Source organism: Doryrhamphus excisus, linkage group LG8, assembly GCF_037039965.1.
Source record: "Doryrhamphus excisus strain RoL-2023G ecotype Guam linkage group LG8, RoL_Dexc_Guam_v1.1, whole genome shotgun sequence".
NCBI lineage: Eukaryota > Metazoa > Chordata > Actinopteri > Syngnathiformes > Syngnathidae > Doryrhamphus > Doryrhamphus excisus.
In genome coordinates, this window is record NC_136364.1 from 15,333,580 (window position 1) to 15,352,506 (window position 18,927).

General features: G+C 42.2%; 2 protein-coding genes across 7 annotated transcripts; both read right to left on the bottom strand.

Annotated features, from left to right (window-relative positions):
* Positions 1–12: 12 nt before the first annotated feature.
* On the bottom strand, positions 13–7,476 carry usf1 (upstream transcription factor 1). Of its 5 annotated transcripts, none has more exons than XM_078792905.1 (11): positions 7,428–7,476; positions 5,522–5,583; positions 5,395–5,444; positions 4,729–4,841; positions 3,584–3,697; positions 2,411–2,564; positions 2,202–2,289; positions 2,061–2,119; positions 1,891–1,985; positions 1,324–1,452; positions 13–531 (listed from the first exon to the last, which is right to left on the bottom strand). In XM_078792905.1, the coding sequence occupies exons 2-11, from the start codon at positions 5,527–5,529 to the stop codon at positions 448–450; spliced, it is 894 nt and encodes a 297-aa protein (XP_078649031.1). In that variant the 5' UTR covers positions 5,530–5,583; positions 7,428–7,476; the 3' UTR covers positions 13–447. The 5 variants fall into 5 exon arrangements, with proteins under 5 accessions (XP_078649031.1, XP_057936790.2, XP_078649032.1 ...); XM_058080807.2 differs by lacking the exon at positions 7,428–7,476 and adding an exon at positions 6,193–6,237; XM_078792906.1 differs by lacking the exon at positions 7,428–7,476 and adding an exon at positions 6,189–6,207.
* A 59-nt stretch (positions 7,477–7,535) lies between these two features.
* On the bottom strand, positions 7,536–18,516 carry relb (RELA proto-oncogene, NF-kB subunit b). Of its 2 annotated transcripts, XM_058080802.2 has the most exons (11): positions 18,135–18,516; positions 18,031–18,051; positions 16,270–16,433; positions 12,139–12,495; positions 11,769–11,935; positions 11,577–11,668; positions 11,380–11,511; positions 9,915–10,019; positions 9,596–9,811; positions 9,432–9,503; positions 7,536–9,288 (listed from the first exon to the last, which is right to left on the bottom strand). In XM_058080802.2, the coding sequence occupies exons 1-11, from the start codon at positions 18,157–18,159 to the stop codon at positions 8,828–8,830; spliced, it is 1,812 nt and encodes a 603-aa protein (XP_057936785.2). In that variant the 5' UTR covers positions 18,160–18,516; the 3' UTR covers positions 7,536–8,827. The 2 variants fall into 2 exon arrangements, with proteins under 2 accessions (XP_057936785.2, XP_057936786.2); XM_058080803.2 differs by lacking the exons at positions 16,270–16,433; positions 18,031–18,051; positions 18,135–18,516 and adding an exon at positions 14,315–14,885.
* Positions 18,517–18,927: the final 411 nt, after the last annotated feature.

Here is an 18,927-nt window from a genome sequence, read left to right on the forward strand (position 1 = left end):
CAAAATAAAATGTACTATTATTTATATACCAACTTTAATAAACATGAGTCAAAGTAAAATATGGCATACACATAATATGTTTTTTTTTTTTGCCCACCTATATTAACAAGATGTTACATTGTTACAATGTAATTAATTCCAAGGTAAGGCTAAATAAAAAATGTAATAAAAATAATATAATACAAAGCAAAATGATAGTAAAAGTCAGAATCGTGTCGCATTGATATGCATAAGAAGCACAAATACAATAGAAAGAAGAAGTACGGGAGATGATCCTGATGTCGCCTTATTTAAAAGGTGTGATTCAGACACTGGACTGAATATTTTGGATAATTCTCAATTAGTTTCAAATGTTTCATGCACGTTTGACAAATGTCAAGTCAAAGCATTTCAAGTACTCTTTTGGCCCAAGTGTGGTTTGTGTTGAAAGAGCAAAAACAGGCTTTTTCACTGTGGCTCTGTGCTGGATGCAATGCCATGTTGTCGGAGAACATTGCGCAGGATCTGATTCTTGGATTTGCAGTCTTCAACCTGAGCAGGGAAGACACAAATATCACTGTTGATACATATATCATTTATTATGAACATATACTGTACAGTTCAGACGGGACGGCTGAGGACTGCGAGTACCATGATAGCGATAGTTGAGTATTGACAAAGTCATTCAAAGTCATGTCATTAATTGTGCAATAATGCTATTTGTATACTGTATATGTATTAGCCCAGTGGAAAAAGCTAATTATCTGCTCTTTGCCTCAAATCAATCCATCTATGCTGGAGTCTATCCCAGCTGACTTGGGGCGAGAGGCAGGGGTACACCCTGGACAGGTCACCAGCCAATCGCAGTTTTAATAGATTACCCTCATGTAATCACAACATCGTATTGATCCACATTTTGAACAGAGGTAATACTGTAATTATTGGACACATTATGTATTTTTACAGGCGGCACAGCGGTCTAGTGGTTAGCGCGCAGACCTCACAGCTAGGAGACCAGGGTTCAATTACGCCCTCTGCCATCTCTGTGTGGAGTTTGCATGTTCTCCCCGTGCATGCGTGGGTTTTCTCCGGGTACTCCGGTTTCCTCCCACATTCCAAAAACATGCTAGGTTAATTGGCGACTCCAAATTGTCCATAGGTATGAATGTGAGTGTGAATGGTTGTTTGTCTATATGTGCCCTGTGATTGGCTGGCGATCAGTCCAGGGTGTACCCCGCCTCTCGCCTGAAGACAGCTGAGATAGGCTCCAGCACCCCCGCGACCCTCGTGAGGAAAAAGCGGTAGAAAATGAATAAATGAATGTATTTTTACACACCAACATACCTCTTGTCTGAGGAGCTGATTGTCAATCCTAAGTCGATCGAGTGCGCTGAGATCTTCCCCCAACTTCAGGTTGCTCTGTCGGAGTTCCTTGATGTAGTCACAGGCTTTGGACAAAATTCCACCTTTACTCTGTGTATGTGTGTATGGGTGTTAAAAAAAGAGGTCAGAAAAAATATCAGTATTATACCTAGACCATATACTGTAATTAAATAGGGGTGTCACAAGACTAGATGTTATAATATATATATATATACTATATATGCATATATATATGTACTATATATATATATGTGTGTGTACATATATATCTATGTGTGTGTGTGTGTATATATATATATATTTATATGTGTATATATATACACATATACATACATATATAAGTATATATATATATGTATGTATGTATATATATATATATATAAGTATATATATGTATGTGTGTATGTATATATATATATATATATATATATATATATATATATATATATATATGTGTGTGTGTGTGTGTAAATATACATATATATATAAACTTCCTAGTTCCTAGAGTATTGAAAGGAGCTAGCTTACCTGTCCTGTCTTGGTGTAGTCAATGTTGCAGTCTGGTATTGTCTTCGACAGCTGCACAATCCAGTTATTAATTTTGTCGCGACGCCGGCGCTCAACTATAGTGAGAAAATGTATCCATTTGTCATTCTGCTTTATTCAGCGCAAGAACCTTGAGTGGAATTTCTACTAACCTTCATTGTGCTGTGCACGTCTTTTCTCATCTCTGGAACCCCGAGGAGGCTCTTGTTTTCTGAAACGCATGCCATCTTGTGAGATTTTTCCTTAATTTACAAGCAAACGTGCGTAAATTGTGGTAGACAAAGTGTAAATACGCTATGTATGGCTGAGTGCGAGGAGCGATTGTCCTTTGGGTGGATCCCGTCAAAACCTCCTGGGGTGACATCATCACATAGAGCTGCCCTGAAAAACAAGTTCAGGTTTAAAAAGTGGGTGGGACTTAGGTTCTGAAAGTGGGGTATGTGAATAAAATAGCTTGTACATATTTAAAATATGTACACATCATGTTAGTGTTTTTTATTACCTGTGGGCGTGGTCTGGCTGAGTAGCGTATCAGAGGCCTGCACTGTGGTCACCATGGTCCCAGTTGCGGCTTCAGCAATGGTGGCAGGATAATATGAGTACTGTGTCTCACTGCTGCCATCCCCCTCTAACCCTTCGGACTGAGAGAACACAGCCTGCAGTAAAAGAAGTGTTACTCATTCCGCAGGGAAAGCTACTGCTAACATGTGATTGAATGATGTCATTAACTCACTTCAACAGATATATCATGACAAGTAACCAATTGTAAATACTATGTATCATTAGCCACGTATACATGGACCCAAATATTCCAATTGCATTCAGTTTATTTGCTGAAACGGAATGAATTGAACCTTTGTATACACCTCATTCCAATCCGAATGAACATATAATCGAATTGACAGGGGTGGAATATTCCTTTCCCCAATCCGATTGAGATATCTTGTACCCGCTCAAACGGAAAGTTTTCTTCTTCTGTTGTTTATTGGCGGTTGGCAAGCAGCTTTCGTGTGCATTACCGCCATCTGTGGAACAGAATCTAAACACTTCTATAATTATATATAAAAAATATATATCTATATACATAAAACATGTCCCGAGTTTAATTATAAAATATTAGCAAGATTGAATTTGATATTTTCCTGTTTAAGTTCTTTCAGCACATGCTCAGATATGACGTAACACGCAGCTTGAGACGTTCTTCGGTTTTAAAAATGGAGGCGAGCAATCGCCACTGGAGTGCTGCGGAAAGTTTGTTTTTGATCCAAACTAAATTTCAAAACTGGAACGAACGAAAAACTGGCAATACTGAGTTATTCCAACAAGGGAAATAAAAACTTAGCGAAGTCGGTATCATGTGATGTTGATGTTTACGTTTTACTGCGCATGCCCCATTGACTATTCTGGTTGATTATAGCGACACATGTAGACAAGAGATTGGAATATTCCTTTCCATGCATACCATTGTTTTCGGAAAAGTCATTCGGAAAGAGAAAAACTCATGTAAACGTGGCTAGTGATGCTCCAATCAGGCTTTCATGCAGCTGATTCCTATACCGATCACCCATGAGTCTGATCGCCCAGTACTGATCACATGTTTTAACTGTACATTCTTCCATATAGGAAACACTTGATTAATAACGGGATACATTAAACACAAGATTAGTACGCTCACCTGCGTGATGGCCTGAGTGGTTGCGGGGAACCCAGTGACCAGACTCACTGCCGCAGCTCCATCTGTCTGACCCTCCAACTGGCCGTCTGACACCTGGATCACTCTGTAGGTCACCTAGGACCACAAGTTATTGAGAAGTGTCACATGAACCCGAGACAAACACAACAAAACCAGGCTGCAACTCTTAATGTTGAAAATTAGATCGTCAATAAGCAGGCCTAAGGATGCGTTCATGTTTGCAGTCTGGTACGTTAGTCAAAATAAAACTAAGTAATTTTTTTGCATGAAGTTACGCCCTGATTAGACCACTTATGTAACATACCTTTATTTACCTTGTGCAATGCGTTGCTTTGCAAGGGAGGGTGAAATTAGCTTGTTAGCTAATAATCGAGCGATGTTATTCTTTCTCAGTGTGGCTTCGCAGGCACATACTGTATTCATCCGCCTAGCATGGGCCGGGCAAACATCGGGCCTCATTGGGTTAAAAAAAATGGCGGAGGACGCCTTTATAGAGGCGGCATCAAGATAACATACTTGCTCACTGTGCAACGAAATGAAAACAACACATCCACAGCAAGACACATCTCATAATATGCACTAAAGAGAACACGCAACAGTTATTTCCAAATGCCCGCAAGACATGCCGGGTCGCCGCCTGCAACAACAATATGAACTGTAAAGAATAAAATATTATATCAAGAGTATGTTATTTTGTAAGCAAAAAATGTGACAATACATGGCTAAATGTTGGGAGAAAGAGTACCACAAGCTACCCAGCATGCTTTGCGGCAGGAATATATGGGTGTTTTTGGGCATAATATTGGTAATACACGTAAATATTTGTTGGGTAGGTTACTTGGGTGTGTCGTGTGTTTTGTTTGGATGCTTTTTTTGTACAGCGTATGTCACTTATTCCCCTGCTGGCACTACTTTTCATGTTTATGGACAAAATTTTTTTAATGAATTTATCAGAGCATATCCATAACCACAAAATGTTATAACACTAACTGTACTAGCAGAGTAAATGAACAAGAGTTGGTTTAACTGGACCAAACATGCAGCCAAAGTTACCAATAAAAAATATACAGACAATCATAAAGGCTTTTTTCCTTTTGGAAAAAATGTGTTCCAAAACTCCTTCCTACCTGTCCACCTCCTCCTTCTGTCTTGAATAAATATTTGATAGGTTGGTCTGCGAATGTGGCGGCAGACTGGATGGTAGCAATAGCTGCTGGGTCCTCTGCGGTGGCAACAGAGCCTGTGGGAGCACATAACCACAACAGAAATGCTCATATAAGCTCTTGGACCATCATTATTATGTGCTATCATGTTGTACATCTGATCCATGGTTATGACTTTTCATATAATGGGATAAACACACTCCCACTAATTAATGAAAAACTGTAAACACAAGATTCTATTGAGAACTAGTTACAACACGCGCCGCTAGAAGAATACACAACAAGAATGCAGTGTGTGCTAGTGCAGCTTCACTCGGATAAAAAACAAAAAACTAGAGGGGTCATGGATTCAGTGCACTGTTACAAAGTCTAGTTGAAAAGACTGGGACAATAGTTTAGGAAGGTTGAGGTCACAACCATCAGTGATACTAAAAGAAAGGAGTTGTTCTGATTTTATTACTATTTAATTATGTATTTTGCCTGTTATTACTGTATTTTACACGCCCTCCATATGTCCTGTGTACAAGTTCCCACTTACACTCCCTACATTACAGTCTAGGGAGGGCACTGGTTAGTAACCCTTGCACCACCCGTACTAACGTACTTTGGAGAGTTGTGTTATTTCCTCACCTTCCTCGTTGACAGTAGTACTCGCATCTGAATCCGGGATTTTCTGTTGGCTGTAATATGAAGCAAATAATTAATCATAGCGAATATTGAATTATAAACACACATTTATGCGTTTAGTCCCACTCACCTCTTCATTTCTGCCGACAGTCCTGGACGAGGAGACCGCCTTCACTCGTTTCCACAGCCACACTGTGGAGAAGGTTCATAAATTGGACAAGATAACTACAACCGCTTCCGATATGACTATAAACATCGAAATGAACGAGCTGTCAGCTCATGTGTGCGTCAAAAGGTGTTCCAAAAAGGATTCTGTGGCTTGAGGGACGCTGTGTGTTTCTAGTCATTCGTAACAGCGCTCGGCTGTTGAAACGGAAACGGATTCTTTCCGACTTCAAAATTAAAGCGTAAAATAAAAGGAAACATTAGCGAAATCACGCAGGCATTCAAATGTTCTATCTCTTTTATATTTCTCTTTTATATCTGGCTGAAATTAATCCTAAAAATGGTCTTCTTGATGTACGTTTTGTTTCATTTCAATAACTATGTTAATATATAATGTACGGATCCAATCCGGAAACGAGGCGTTTTCTAGCTAACTGGACAAGACCCTTCTGTCTTCTCCAACCCCAGCGGTTCTTTGCAGATGTTTAGCAACGCACGTAACCTTTTTGGATGTAAAATATATGCGAATTACAGTGTCCAACACAAATAACCTTAAATGTATGCAATTTGTTAGGTTACACACGCTGAGGTAACATTTTGGTGAACAAATTCCTCTCTGAACAAAGACCTACTTACACCGCTGTTTGGTCCCTCCCCCAAAATGTGTCAACAGCACTAAAATCTGCTTTACGCATGCGCAACAGGAAGTAGCGTCATGTACGCAATGTAGTCGAAAATTGAATTTGTTTTTTCCTGTATAGTAGATTATTTTTTATTTAAATTACAAATATCGACAAAAAATCTGAAATACAATGTAGTACAACGTAGTACGCCATGTGCTGTCCTAGGCGCCATGTTAGTAGGCAGTAACAGTTCCCTGTGGGGGATAACACCCCTACAAGGGACTGTGGACTTGCGATGTAATAGCAGTCAAAAACCAGCAGGGGTCCGTATTTAGCTCCAGTCAGGCTGCTGAGTCCAGGTGTGGAAAAGTGAATGAGTTCATCAGAATCAATTGTTTGATTTGTTTCATATGTTGAAATATGTTGGTGGTAAGCTTATAATGTTAGATGTGGTATGTAAACCAACCTATGGGCTATGGTGGGGCATAGCAGCGAGAGCAGCTGGGGTTATTATGGCCTTATTGTGAGCCATGCTTTATTTAATTTAAGTGGGTGAGTTTCTATTTTTGTCTTTTGTTTGTTTTTTTTATTTCTTTGTTACTCTCATTTTTTGCACGTTTGAGTCAATAAACACGCCAAGCATCTCCTTCATTTTTCTACCACACTACGGCAAGTCATGTCTTCTTCCTGCTGCTTTGAGAAGAAGGAAATAAAAGGTGGGTGATATTGGGATGATGAATTATGGGGTATTATAAAGTGATAATTTGCATGTGGATGCTCCTCTTTTGGGCAAACCACTTCAACAGGGGCTGCACTTTGAATAATACAATTAAAAAAAAAGAAAAATGAGGTGACCTGCATAAAAAAAATAACAGGTCCAAACCTGAAAAAGTTATTTTCCCCTGGAAAAAGACGAGACGAGGGCGTGTGCGGTTTCCCCCCAAAACCCGGAGCAGAAAAATGCTTACGGGACCAAAAAAGAAAGTAAAAAAAAAGTGGCGAATGTGGGAGGCGTGCCCAGAATGGGTCCCAGATTTAGCTCTTTGACATTATGAAATCATTACAAGCAATCCAATTAAACGATGCATCAATATAATACAATTGAGACCATTCCAAAAGTGGGGAATAACATAGGGGCAAGATATTTGGCCCAAATCTCCCAGGTCCGATTATGTAACGTTTGACAAAAGACTGAGTGAGTCATCAGCAAGTCAAGAGCTGCTTGGAAGAGAAGTCATGTTTTCTTACTGTAACGTGTGGCAGGATAATTCCTGGGAACGGCAGTTCAAACACTTTGAATGTTCTTATCTGGGCTTTCTTCATGCGTGGCCTTCTCTGGAAGAGGACCAAAGATAGGAATGAACATTTTAAACATTTTATTGTTCCCCTTGATGTAGTGACAGTACTCTCAGTCTTTACATGGGAATGTTATACAAGCATATTTGGATTTTAGTTCGAAACGACGGTACATTGAAGGTGTTTTTGTGTGGTGTTTTTCTTCTAAATGTTATTTTAAGACGTTCCACTGGATTCTCATACATCATTGGTAATAATAAAAATAATAATAAAAACAATCATCTTCACTATGTCGCTCAGAGAACAGTTTACGGAATCGTATCCGGCCGTCACAGACAGTTATAGAATAACAGCTAAGCTACATGCTAACAAAGCGATACACACGTATACGCACACACACACACACATTTGGCAATGCTGACCAACTCCTCTTTCACTAAAGCCATGACCAGCAAGGCCTTCATCATTAATGGACAGTTGAAGATATCAGCGTTCCCCACAGGACTACAATGTATTTGTGGCGGTGGGATGATGGATGTCATCATCCTATTTGCATAATTGTCCATGACTCATGTGCTTTAAGGACTCAGAAAGTCAGCGTAAAACATGACAGGCAAAAACAAATATGATAGACAAAGGAAGCTTCTTATTGTCATTTTTATGTTAAAAAACAAGATGGCGGGAGGACCTGCAGGAGAAAAGTAGTGTCCATTCATTCATTCATTCATTCATTTTCTACCGCTTATCCTCACAAGGGTCGCGGGGGCGTGCTGGAGCCTATCCCAGCTGTCTTTGGGCAAAACTGGTTGCCAACCAATCACAGGGCACATAGAGACAAACAACCATTCACACTCACATTCATACCTATGGACAATTTGGAGTCGCCAATTAACCTAGCATGTTTTTGGAATGTGGGAGGAAACTGGAGTACCCGGAGAAAACCCACGCATGCACGGGGAGAACATGCAAACTCCACACAGAGATGGCCGAGGGTGGAGTTGAACCCTGGTCTCCTAGCTGTGAGGTTTGCGCGCTAACCACTCGACCGCCGTGCAGCCAAGTAGTGTCCAATAAGACTTTATTTGTAGTGTCGTTTACTGACTACTCCTAAATTAAATGGCCGGATTTTGTCAGGCCGTTAAGACAAATTAACTTTTAGTTTTAAAAGGCCTTGTCAATGATGGTTTTTAACATTTTTAATAATAAAAAAAAAATGGTGGTAAAGTATTGTTTTTCAATGATGATTGTTTTGGAAAAACTCGATGACTGCTAAAATGTTTTGTATATCGTTACCTGACAGAAAACATCTGGATGTTTATGTGGCACAGACTATTTCCTGGTGCTTCCTGTCCTCATAGATCGTCTTCTATCTTCACCTGTACCGCGTTGGACGGGCTGGCCTGCGTCTCAGGCGGTTGCATGTTCCGGTTCTCATTGACTAGCATGTTGAACTGCAAGTCTGAGTAGTGGGAAAAGTCCTGCGTGTACAAGCCAAAGTTCTGGTTCCGGTTGGCATCCATGTTGGCGAAGAAGGTCTGCCCGCCGGCATCTGGGCTCTGATCGAATCCAGGCGGGATAGCGGAGGTGATGGCCTGGTCCGAGAGCATGTCCATGAAGACGGGGTGTTCCAGCAGCTGGTTAATGAGGGCCATGTCATCAGTGTCCATGTTGGAGTCCTGGGATTCAGTGTAGCACATCTCCCCCAAGGTCGAGGGCCCCAGCTGGGCTGGGCACGGCCTCTCGCTTGGTGACATGACAGCGTGAGGGAAGTGGCAGGTCTGCTCTGTTGCCGACGTTGACGCTGCACACTCGGCTGCGAGGAAAAAGTCAGAAGGTTCACAGCTGTTTTTACCTTTTCACCTGTCTCTCAATGTGGTTAGCTGGAGTCCCAAAGCTTTAGAAATGGCTGAAGACACTACACATCAACATGTCCGCAAACATGATGATGATGCTCACCCGTCACGTTGGCTTTCTCCTGGAAGCTGATGTCGGACTTGATCTTCCTCTTCCTCTTCACCTCATACGGATCTAAAGTTCATACACAACACGTACTTTTTGCTGTTACCGATACATAAAACGATAACAAATCATATTTACACAACTGTAGAATAACTCTGAACCTGAGTTGTACGGTAGGTACGTGAAGTTGATGGCCTCGCTCTCCATCTGGTCCGAGAGACGGCGTAGCGTGACGCTGACGTCCACTTCCTCTGTGATGTCCTGGTCCTGGTATGGTGGTGTTTTAAACACGATGGCGATCTGCCGGTGAACGTCCGTTTGGGCGAACTCACCGTTTGCCTTCCACGATCCACGCCTGAAGATGATTTCGATGTCATCTGCGGGACGGTAAAAGTCGTACAGTTTGAATGGTTATGTCCACATTTCAAACATGATGACGTGAAAGACCAGTATAGTCCAGCTCAGATGAGATTGTGATACCTTTCTGCACTTTGTCGCACAGCATGTAAATCTCCGTCTTGCCAGTGCAGGGTCCTCTGTACTGGTTCAACTGGCTGATTTTTAACTGGGATGTCGTGGTTGCCTCTGACAAACAAAAGCAATGATACCAAGCATGAGGATCAGCAACAACATGCGTGCATGTGTGGGTTTTCTCCAGGTACTCCGGATTCCTCCCACATTCCAAAAACATGCTAGGTTAATTAGCGACTCCAAATTGTCCATAGGTATGAATGTGAGTGTGAATGGTTGTTTGTCTATATGTGCCCTGTGATTGGCTGCCACCAGTCCAGGGTGTACCCCGCCTTTTGCCCGAAGACAGCTGGGATAGGCTCCAGCACCCCCGCGACCCTCGTGAGGATAAGCGGTAGAAAATGAATGAATGAATAGTTTAAATGCAAAAAACAATGTGACATAATTATATATGACAAATGGATGGAACTTATTGTTGATGGGGACTTTCCATACATCCTGCCAAAATTCTTTTCTCAAATTGCTGGCACTCAACTTTTTTGGCCCCGTGGCGTGTTGTTTAGCAGTCGCAATCAAGGAAAAATGTATGGGCAGTAAGTGAGCAATGCATAGGGTGCTTTGTTTAGGCAATTTATTTCTCGGGAACGATACAGTACAAGGCAAAACGGACGAGTTTGTTACGTGCAACATTAAAAACCAAGGCAACATTTTCATTCATTCTTTGATTCATTTTCTACCGCTTATCCTCACGAGGGTCGCGGGGGTGCTGGAGCCTATCTTCGGGCGAGGTACACCCTGGCCAGCCAATCAAAAACAACCATTCACACTCACATTCATACCTATGGACAATTTGGAGTCACCAATTAACCTAGCATGTTTTTGGAATGTGGGAGGAAACCGGAGTACCCGGAGAAAACCCACGCATGCACGGGGAGAACATGAAAACTCCACACAGAGATGGCTGAGGTTGGAATTGAAGACCTGAGTTCAATTCCTAGCTGTGAGGCCTGCTTGCTAACCAATTGGCGTTTTCAACGAAAAACAAATCATACAAAAACAAAGAGGTTTGACTGCAATTGTCATGACAACCAAATCTGCCACCTCCTTTCTGTATGCTGTCTCATCGGCACTATTGATCGGTCCGATGACCATAGTGTCATCAAAATTTTGGTGATGCTGGTATTAGGTTACACAGTCGTAGTGCGACAGCAGTGGGCTGAGTATAGAGCCCTGAGGAATGCCTCTTGCTTACAGCTACTGTATACTGACCGACCTCAGCTACACTATTTCAAAGATCATTTCATCTGCCCCAGCATGTCAAAGGTTTTAAACAAACACTGTCAAACACTATTTAAAAGAAATCAGTCCAGTTCGGGAGGAAATACCCATCTGACCTCTTTTATACAGTACACAATTCCAAGAATGCTGAACCTGTACATCTGACTTCAGAAATATATTAAGTTGTGTGTCCTACTTTTGTCATAGATGGGGTTGGACACCACAGGGCTAAGGCTGTCCGTTGTGCCGTCTTCCCACTCCAGCTCACACTGGAAACACAGACGCACCGCGTTCATGTCCATGTCCTCGATGCCTTTGGAGTGACCAGCTAGGAGAAGACAGAACCGTTACAGGTCATTGAAACAGGCCTGGGGTGGAACGTTTCTTTCTTACTTTGAAAGGGGTCGATGTTCTGGCTTCTTCTCTTCTGAAGTGAGACGTCTAGCTCTTTCCTCCTCACACACTGGATACCCAAGTTAGCGAAGCTGTTGAATCATCACAGACTTGAGCTAAGTGAAACGTCTTGCAGGTAGCCTTGAAAAGCTTTGGAACACTTCATAGGCTACATTAAAGATGGACGCCCACCTGTGGCGTCTGTTGCTTTGAGGATTCAGCGTCACCACGCAGATTCCCGACCTATTGGGGCAGTCCTTTCCCACCAGGCAGTGTGGGTGTGGTCGGTGTGGGGGGTCTTTGGTCACCAGGGAAACGGTGACTGTCACCTTCTTCAAGTGGTCGATGGGGCCTTCGATCTGAGAAGTGAATGAAGGAGGCGTCAGGTGGTGTTGAATATAAAAAAATATGGCATCTGATATACGCAGCAATGTTCCAGCTGTCTATGAATGGGGACTTTTGTTCTACCAGCCCACATCCTTCCAGCTCCCCCCGTGCTCATAAAAGGTAGTTTCCTTTCGGAAATTACCGGGGGTGTGTAACTGTCACCGCGTGTCCATACCTCTATGGCAGGCTGAGTCTTGTTGCTTTCAGTCCCAGACGCCCCCAAGATGCTGCCGGCCGAGCGGCCCTCGCACTCGTAGCGAAACCTCATGCCTCGTTCTTTGGGTTGCTCCACCACCACCAGTTTGGGCTTCTCCAGAACACGCTCCAGCATCTCCGCCTCTCCTCTGCGGACATTAGAGGAGATGGCGTTGGCGGTCTTGGAGGTCATCCGACACGATGGGCCACGTCGAGAGGATCCGGTTTGATGATGATGATGGTGGTGGTGCTGATGATGGGCGGAGGATGGCGGGGGGTGTGACATATCTTGGGGGGAGCAGAGCTGCTGAAGAGGCTGGGTGAAGGTGCAGCTTGACTGGGGGGGGGGGAATAAAAACATGATTTTAGTTTACCCTTTATAGGTAGTACGATAGAACGTGATCACAATCTGATTCCCTGAATGAATACTTCTTGAACCTGTCAATCAAAACAATCATTACTATGCCACTTTGGTTGTACAAACACTGCAGCTCATTGGTCAAGCATCCCACAGGGACATGTTCGAATTAATCTTTCCTTCAGGAGAAAGCCTGCAGCACTCATGCAGCCCCAGGGAATGACGCGACCACCGCCATGCTTAGGTAGCATGTTCCTTTAAGGGGTCACCACAGCGGATCACGTGTTTACATCTTGTCTTCCATCCTGTCATTTGCATCTTCCTCTGTCCGTCCTACCGGCTGCATGCCCTATCTAACCACATCTAGAAAAATCCCTCAGGGTTCCCCATTTATCTGTGGCGGGCTGCTACGAAAAAAAAAAATGACCATAGAGTTTCACTTTTTTTTTCATTCATTCATTTTCTACCGTTTATCCTTACAAGGGTCGCGGCGGTGCTGGAGCCTATCCCAGCTGTCTACGGGTGAGAGGCACCCTGAGAGACACCCTGGACTGGTGGCCAGCCAATCACAGGGCACATATAGACAAACAACCATTCACACTCACATTCATACCTATGGACAATTTGGAGTCGCCAATTAACCTAGCATGTTTTTGGAATGTGGGAGGAAACCGGAGTACCCGGAGAAAACCCACACATGCACAGGGACAACATCCAAACTCCACACAGAGATGGCCGAGGATGGATTTGAACTCCGGTCTCTTAGTTGCAAGGCCTGTGCGATAACCACTCACCGCCGTGCAGCCACATTATAATTCATTCATTCATTTTCTACCGCTTATCCTCACGAGGGTCGCGGGGGTGCTGGAGCCTATCCCAGCTGTCTTCGGGCGAGAGGCGGGGTACACCCTGGACTGGTGGCCAGCCAATCACAGGGCACATATAGACAAACAACCATTCACACTCACATTCATACCTATGGACAATTTGGAGTCACCAATTAACCTAGCATGTTTTTGGAATGTGGGAGGAAATCGGAGTACCCGGAGAAAATCCACGCATGCACGGGGAGAACATGCAAACTCCACACAGAGATGGACGAGGGTGGGATTGAACTCGGGTCTCCTAGCTGTGAGGTCTGCGCGCTAACCACTCGACCGCCGTCCAGCCCCATTTTCTTTTAATTTAATTTATTTGATACGATTTGGCGTCACTCACATTTACATCATAATATTTATGTTGCCTGGGTTTTTTTACTGCACAGAGATACCGTGACGAGAGTCTGATGCCCGTTGTTGCGTCATTCATCCACGACCATCGCCCTGCGTTGCAGCATGATCATTTAAGGCTCCATGCTGCACAAATTCCTGAAAGTTGAATATCAGACCTGTGGGAAATCATTTGGTCGGCCTCTTATCCTCAAAATCCAGGCCTTTCCATCTGTCCGTCACCTTGAGAAATACCCACATCCACCCCAGAACCCCTTCTTTTCGTCACATCACCCCTATGCTGCAGCACCTCCATTGGCTCCTTGTCACATCCGAAATTGAATTCAAAATCCTGCTGTATAGATTGAAGGCCAATCACATTCAGGACATTATTCTCTACAATCTTATCATGTGTGCTTTGCTTTTAACTGGTCTATGTATAGAGTAATGCAAATTAAATGCATTATTATTATTATTATTACAGAGTCCACGTACACGCACACAGCAGCTAATTTCAGTTCCTCCAGATAACAAACATGACCCAAAACACTTAGTATGTCATCATGTAGAAAGAATCCAAATGATTCAACCTGCAGGGAACAAAGAGAAGAAGTAGACAGGAGCAGGAGGAGAAAATCCTGCCTCTCAATTCCCATCCATCCCCTTCACGTCTCCCGTCAAAGTGCTCCGGGGGGCTCAGGGCAGGTCGGCTAGCTTTCAGAGCGACTAAACAACAACGCTAAACAAAAGGATTGAGTCGTGCGGAAATAGGAAGTCGCTTCAGAGTGATCGACCAATGAGGGGAGCAGCGCTGGCGTTAAGAATGCGACCTTTCACACTCCCCCCCCCCCGTCCACTGGAGTGGGCTGGGCCAGCAGTGAACGGCAAAAATGAAAGTAGGGGTCAGGTTACAGCTGGGCAACCGTTTCTCACACACACACACACAGCATAAGAGAGTTTAGCCGCTAAGTCACATGCTTTACGGTAAGACCTGACTGACTGCTCTGTACAATGACACTACACGTTACCTTTAATCACATGATTTCACATCCCAACACAAGGCAACAAGCACATACAAGGACGTCTGGCAACACAAAACAAGCGTGACTATTTCCTCTTTGGCCTTGCTATTACTCTAATTCACATGTGCTGTTATTGTTATTGCGCTTACTTGGTTTAAAATACAAACGCAGTGGAAAATCTGAGGTCAAAGATGCCGTTTTGAATCAATTATTCCTACAGGAAATAAGGGAGATGGACCGTTTTATTCATATAAAAACCTGATAACCTGCACAGGCAATGTTTTAAGTCACATTTACTCGTGTAAAGGTAATGGTAATGGTTTAATTTCATTTGAACATGCATCAGATTACAATTGAATGCATCACATAATCAGTTCACAGTTCCACATGTCCAAAAGGAGTAGGAAGAAGCAAAGCTTATTAAATCCTACCCCTCCATCTGGTACTTTTACAATCAGTAACTGTTACATTTGTTCACTTCCTGCTTTCCTAATATAGTTGAAGTTGTTTTTTTGTCATGTACCGAAGTACAAGGTGGTATGACTGTACAATGACATAATGGGTACCATAGTAAGTGTCAATATAGTGATATATATAGCACATCATGACTGGTTCAAGACTCTTCATCAACATCAACTGCTTGTATTGTTTCTTGAATTGGCTCATCGTTGTGCATTGTTTGAGTTCCTTACTCAATCCATTCCATAGTTTGATTCCACATACTGAAATGCTATGGCTTTTTAACGTAGTCCTAGCATATAAGTGTTTCAAATGTAGTTCTTCCCTGAGATCATATTTCTCCTCTCTTGTAGAGAAGTATTGGATGACATTTTTAGGTAATTGGTTATTTTTTTAGCCTTATGCATTATTTTAGCTGTTTGAAGATGAACTATATCAGCAAGTTTAAGTATTGTATATTATGAATTATCCTTACTGACCTTTTTTGCAGTACATTTAGCGAGTGAAGATTGCTTTTATAGTTATTACCCCATATTTCCACACAATAAGTAAGATATGGTAGAACCAGAGAGCAATAAAGGGTGTGGAGTGATTTCTGAGTGAGATCACGCCACACTCTTTAAAGTAAGTTTTTACATTATTTTTACATCCTTGTAACGACACCACACCATAGTATATATATTTTTTACAACAGTGATGTTTACCTTCAGAGGGCCCGCTGTATTCAGTAAATACAAAACTGGAATATAGGTTAATTTCCCATGCTTCATATCTCATTGCATATTCACTTCATTAGGAAGTGTAAGAAAAACAAGGAGCCTATCCCAGCTGATTTCGGGACCCTGGACTGGTGGCCAGCCAATCACAGGGCACATATAGACAAACAACCATTCACACTCACATTCATAACTATGGACAAGTCGCCAATTGACCTAACGTGCATGTTTTTGGAATATGGGAAAGAGCATTCAAACTCCACTCTCTGCTGACTGTGTGGCCAACATCCTAACAACTCATCCAAACACGCCCACTAACCACAATTGCATCCAAATTGCCTCTCTCACCTGACACGCAGTGCCTCTGCTCACCAGTACTGGCTGAGACGGCGGCGAAGAGGGGCTCTGACGCAGCATCCTGTGGTTCTGGTTGCACAGCTCGGCGGGAGGAGGCGGCGGCCTCGGGAGCGACACACCTGTACGGTCCTCTGTGATGATCTCCTGGATGAGGTCTACGAAGGAGGAGTGATAAAATTGTAGCATTTATCCTCCTTAAGAGGGTACCACAATGTTAGTCTCCTGGTAATCTGGCCAAGGCCTTCAGAATCAGGAGAGATGGCCCTGTCGCATAAACACTATTAGAAATGGTGCTGTTTTTTTTTTTTTTTTTAGAATTCTGATTATGCCTCTCAGGGCCAGCTTGCAGGCCCCCAGCCCTGATTGGCTGATCAGCGCAAAACTGTTCAACAAGATAAGTTACGCCCACGATGGCTGACTGAGGAGAAATTGACATGGATTTGACTTCAATTGTTCTATATTTTATCATGTTATTAGATAAATATTCATTGTGAACTGCTTCAGATGATGCTGTGGCGTGGATGAGTGGACTTGTCTGAACCTTTAATCACCGAGCTGTTCTATTTACACTCGTTACATCTGGCTGAGCACCAACTGGTATACTGCCAATCGTCGGTGGAAATTAGTCACTAAATCCAAGCTTCATCCAGCCGGTGACTTCCTAATATGGGAATGCCAGGGTACAAGCTGAGTGTGACCAATCACAGTGGAGTGGGCGTGCCGTGGATGGAATAAATTTAAACAGACCATTTTGGAAATCCGAAGAAATACAACTGGAATAGGTGCAGATTCTGGAGGATCTAGAAAGCTTTCTGTGCGGGTTATTGTGTGTAGCTGCTCTACAGGAGTCCACAACTCAATGTAAAGGGACAAAAATGAGGTTTAATGTGTTGGAGTTTCCCACCCGCTGCACATATTTACTGTGTTGTTTTGATTTTTTTTTTTTTTTTTTTAGCTAGCCCAATGAAGGCCCAGGTACCAAATGCACTGCCCACCACTGACCTAAAGTTATGTCTGGTCAAACTTTCTAATTAAACTTAACAAAATATGCGTAAATCTAATTGAAATAACTACAAAAATGATGATTTCAAAATACTTAAAAATTATTTTTTTAATCATTAAATTATCTCTTTAGTGCAATTTCTTAATAATTTAAATATCAAAATATCTTAAAAATTAGAAAAGCAAAATACATGTTATTTTACATGTTATATATGTATTATTTTTATTTAAAAATATATATGTATTCATATTCATATATATTTATATATTATTTTTTTAATTAAATGCACAATAAAAGTTTAATGTATATATATGTATTATTTTTATTAAAAAATATATGTATTCATATTCATATATATATTATTTTTTTAAATGCACAAGAAAAGTTTAATGTACAGTAACTCTAAATTTCATTTTTAGATTCAAAGCCTCAGTTGACAAAAATGTTGCCAATCATTTCAAACCGAAACTGATGCATTCAGTGTTCTTGTCGTTGGGTGTTTGTGTAATTAGTGATTTACAGGTCCGTTATTCCGTTTATCCACTGTTTTATGTGCAATATTTGGTCAATTTCAACAAGTCAAACCAAAAAGCTACACTGGAAAATGTATTTAATAAGTGATGCATTCCCTGTACATGACTTTGTTTGTTTACTTAATTGCAAAGCTGTTTAATAAATCATCTCCAGCATCAGGTAGAATGAGGTCTCCGTTGAACCAACACAACCAAACTACTGCAGCAGTTACTCACCAAAGTCGGACAGCCCTCTCTCTGGAAGAAGAACAGAAAGTAAAGTCTATGATGTTATTTCCCTCACGTAAACACACACTTTGTCAAACGCAGAGGACACTTACCAGGCGTACGGTTATAAACGTCCATGTCCTCAGCCAGAAGCAATTGACGTAATCTCGGTAGAACGTCAACCAGTCAAAGAGGGTTTCGGTGAGGGTGAAGTACCGCGATGGTGTCTCTTACAAACGCCATGTGAAAAGCCTCAACGGTGAGATGACGACCAACTTTACAGAAGTGCAGCGTTTCCTCATTAAGCTCGCCTCCTATTGGTTGTCGGCACTACTGGAAATCCCCAAACGTCACTTGGTTTCGCCGTCTAACTGCGCGACAAGCCTCGTCCAAATGTAAAATGTCGTGAGCCATTAAATAGTGTTCAATTTTAGAGTGAACGTCTAACGCCTTTAGTTTAGAGTCAGCACCCTCTCTCTCTCTCCCACCCCGAGTTATTTTTTTTCTCCACGACACCGCTGGAGACGACTGTGCCTCATAGTGACGTCATATTGCTGCGACTCGCTTGAAGCGGTGATTTCTATTCCCTACATTTTGACGTAATCTAGCACGGCAACTGTAATCAGGCAAACAACTCTGTGTATATTTTCATTATTAAAAAAAAAGAAAAATATATAATAATGAAATAATATATATATATTTTAGTATATTTTATAGATTTAAAAATATATATATTTTTTCATTATTTCGTGTGTCCTCTTGCGCGCTTTTAGTGGTCCTTAAACGCAGCGACGCCTGCTGGCCGCATAGCAGTTAACGCACCATTGGAGGAAATAGAAAGTGAAAGTTGTGGCTTTACTGCCAAGGCACAATTTAACACGCCTGTCATTTGCGGTAACATCTTAC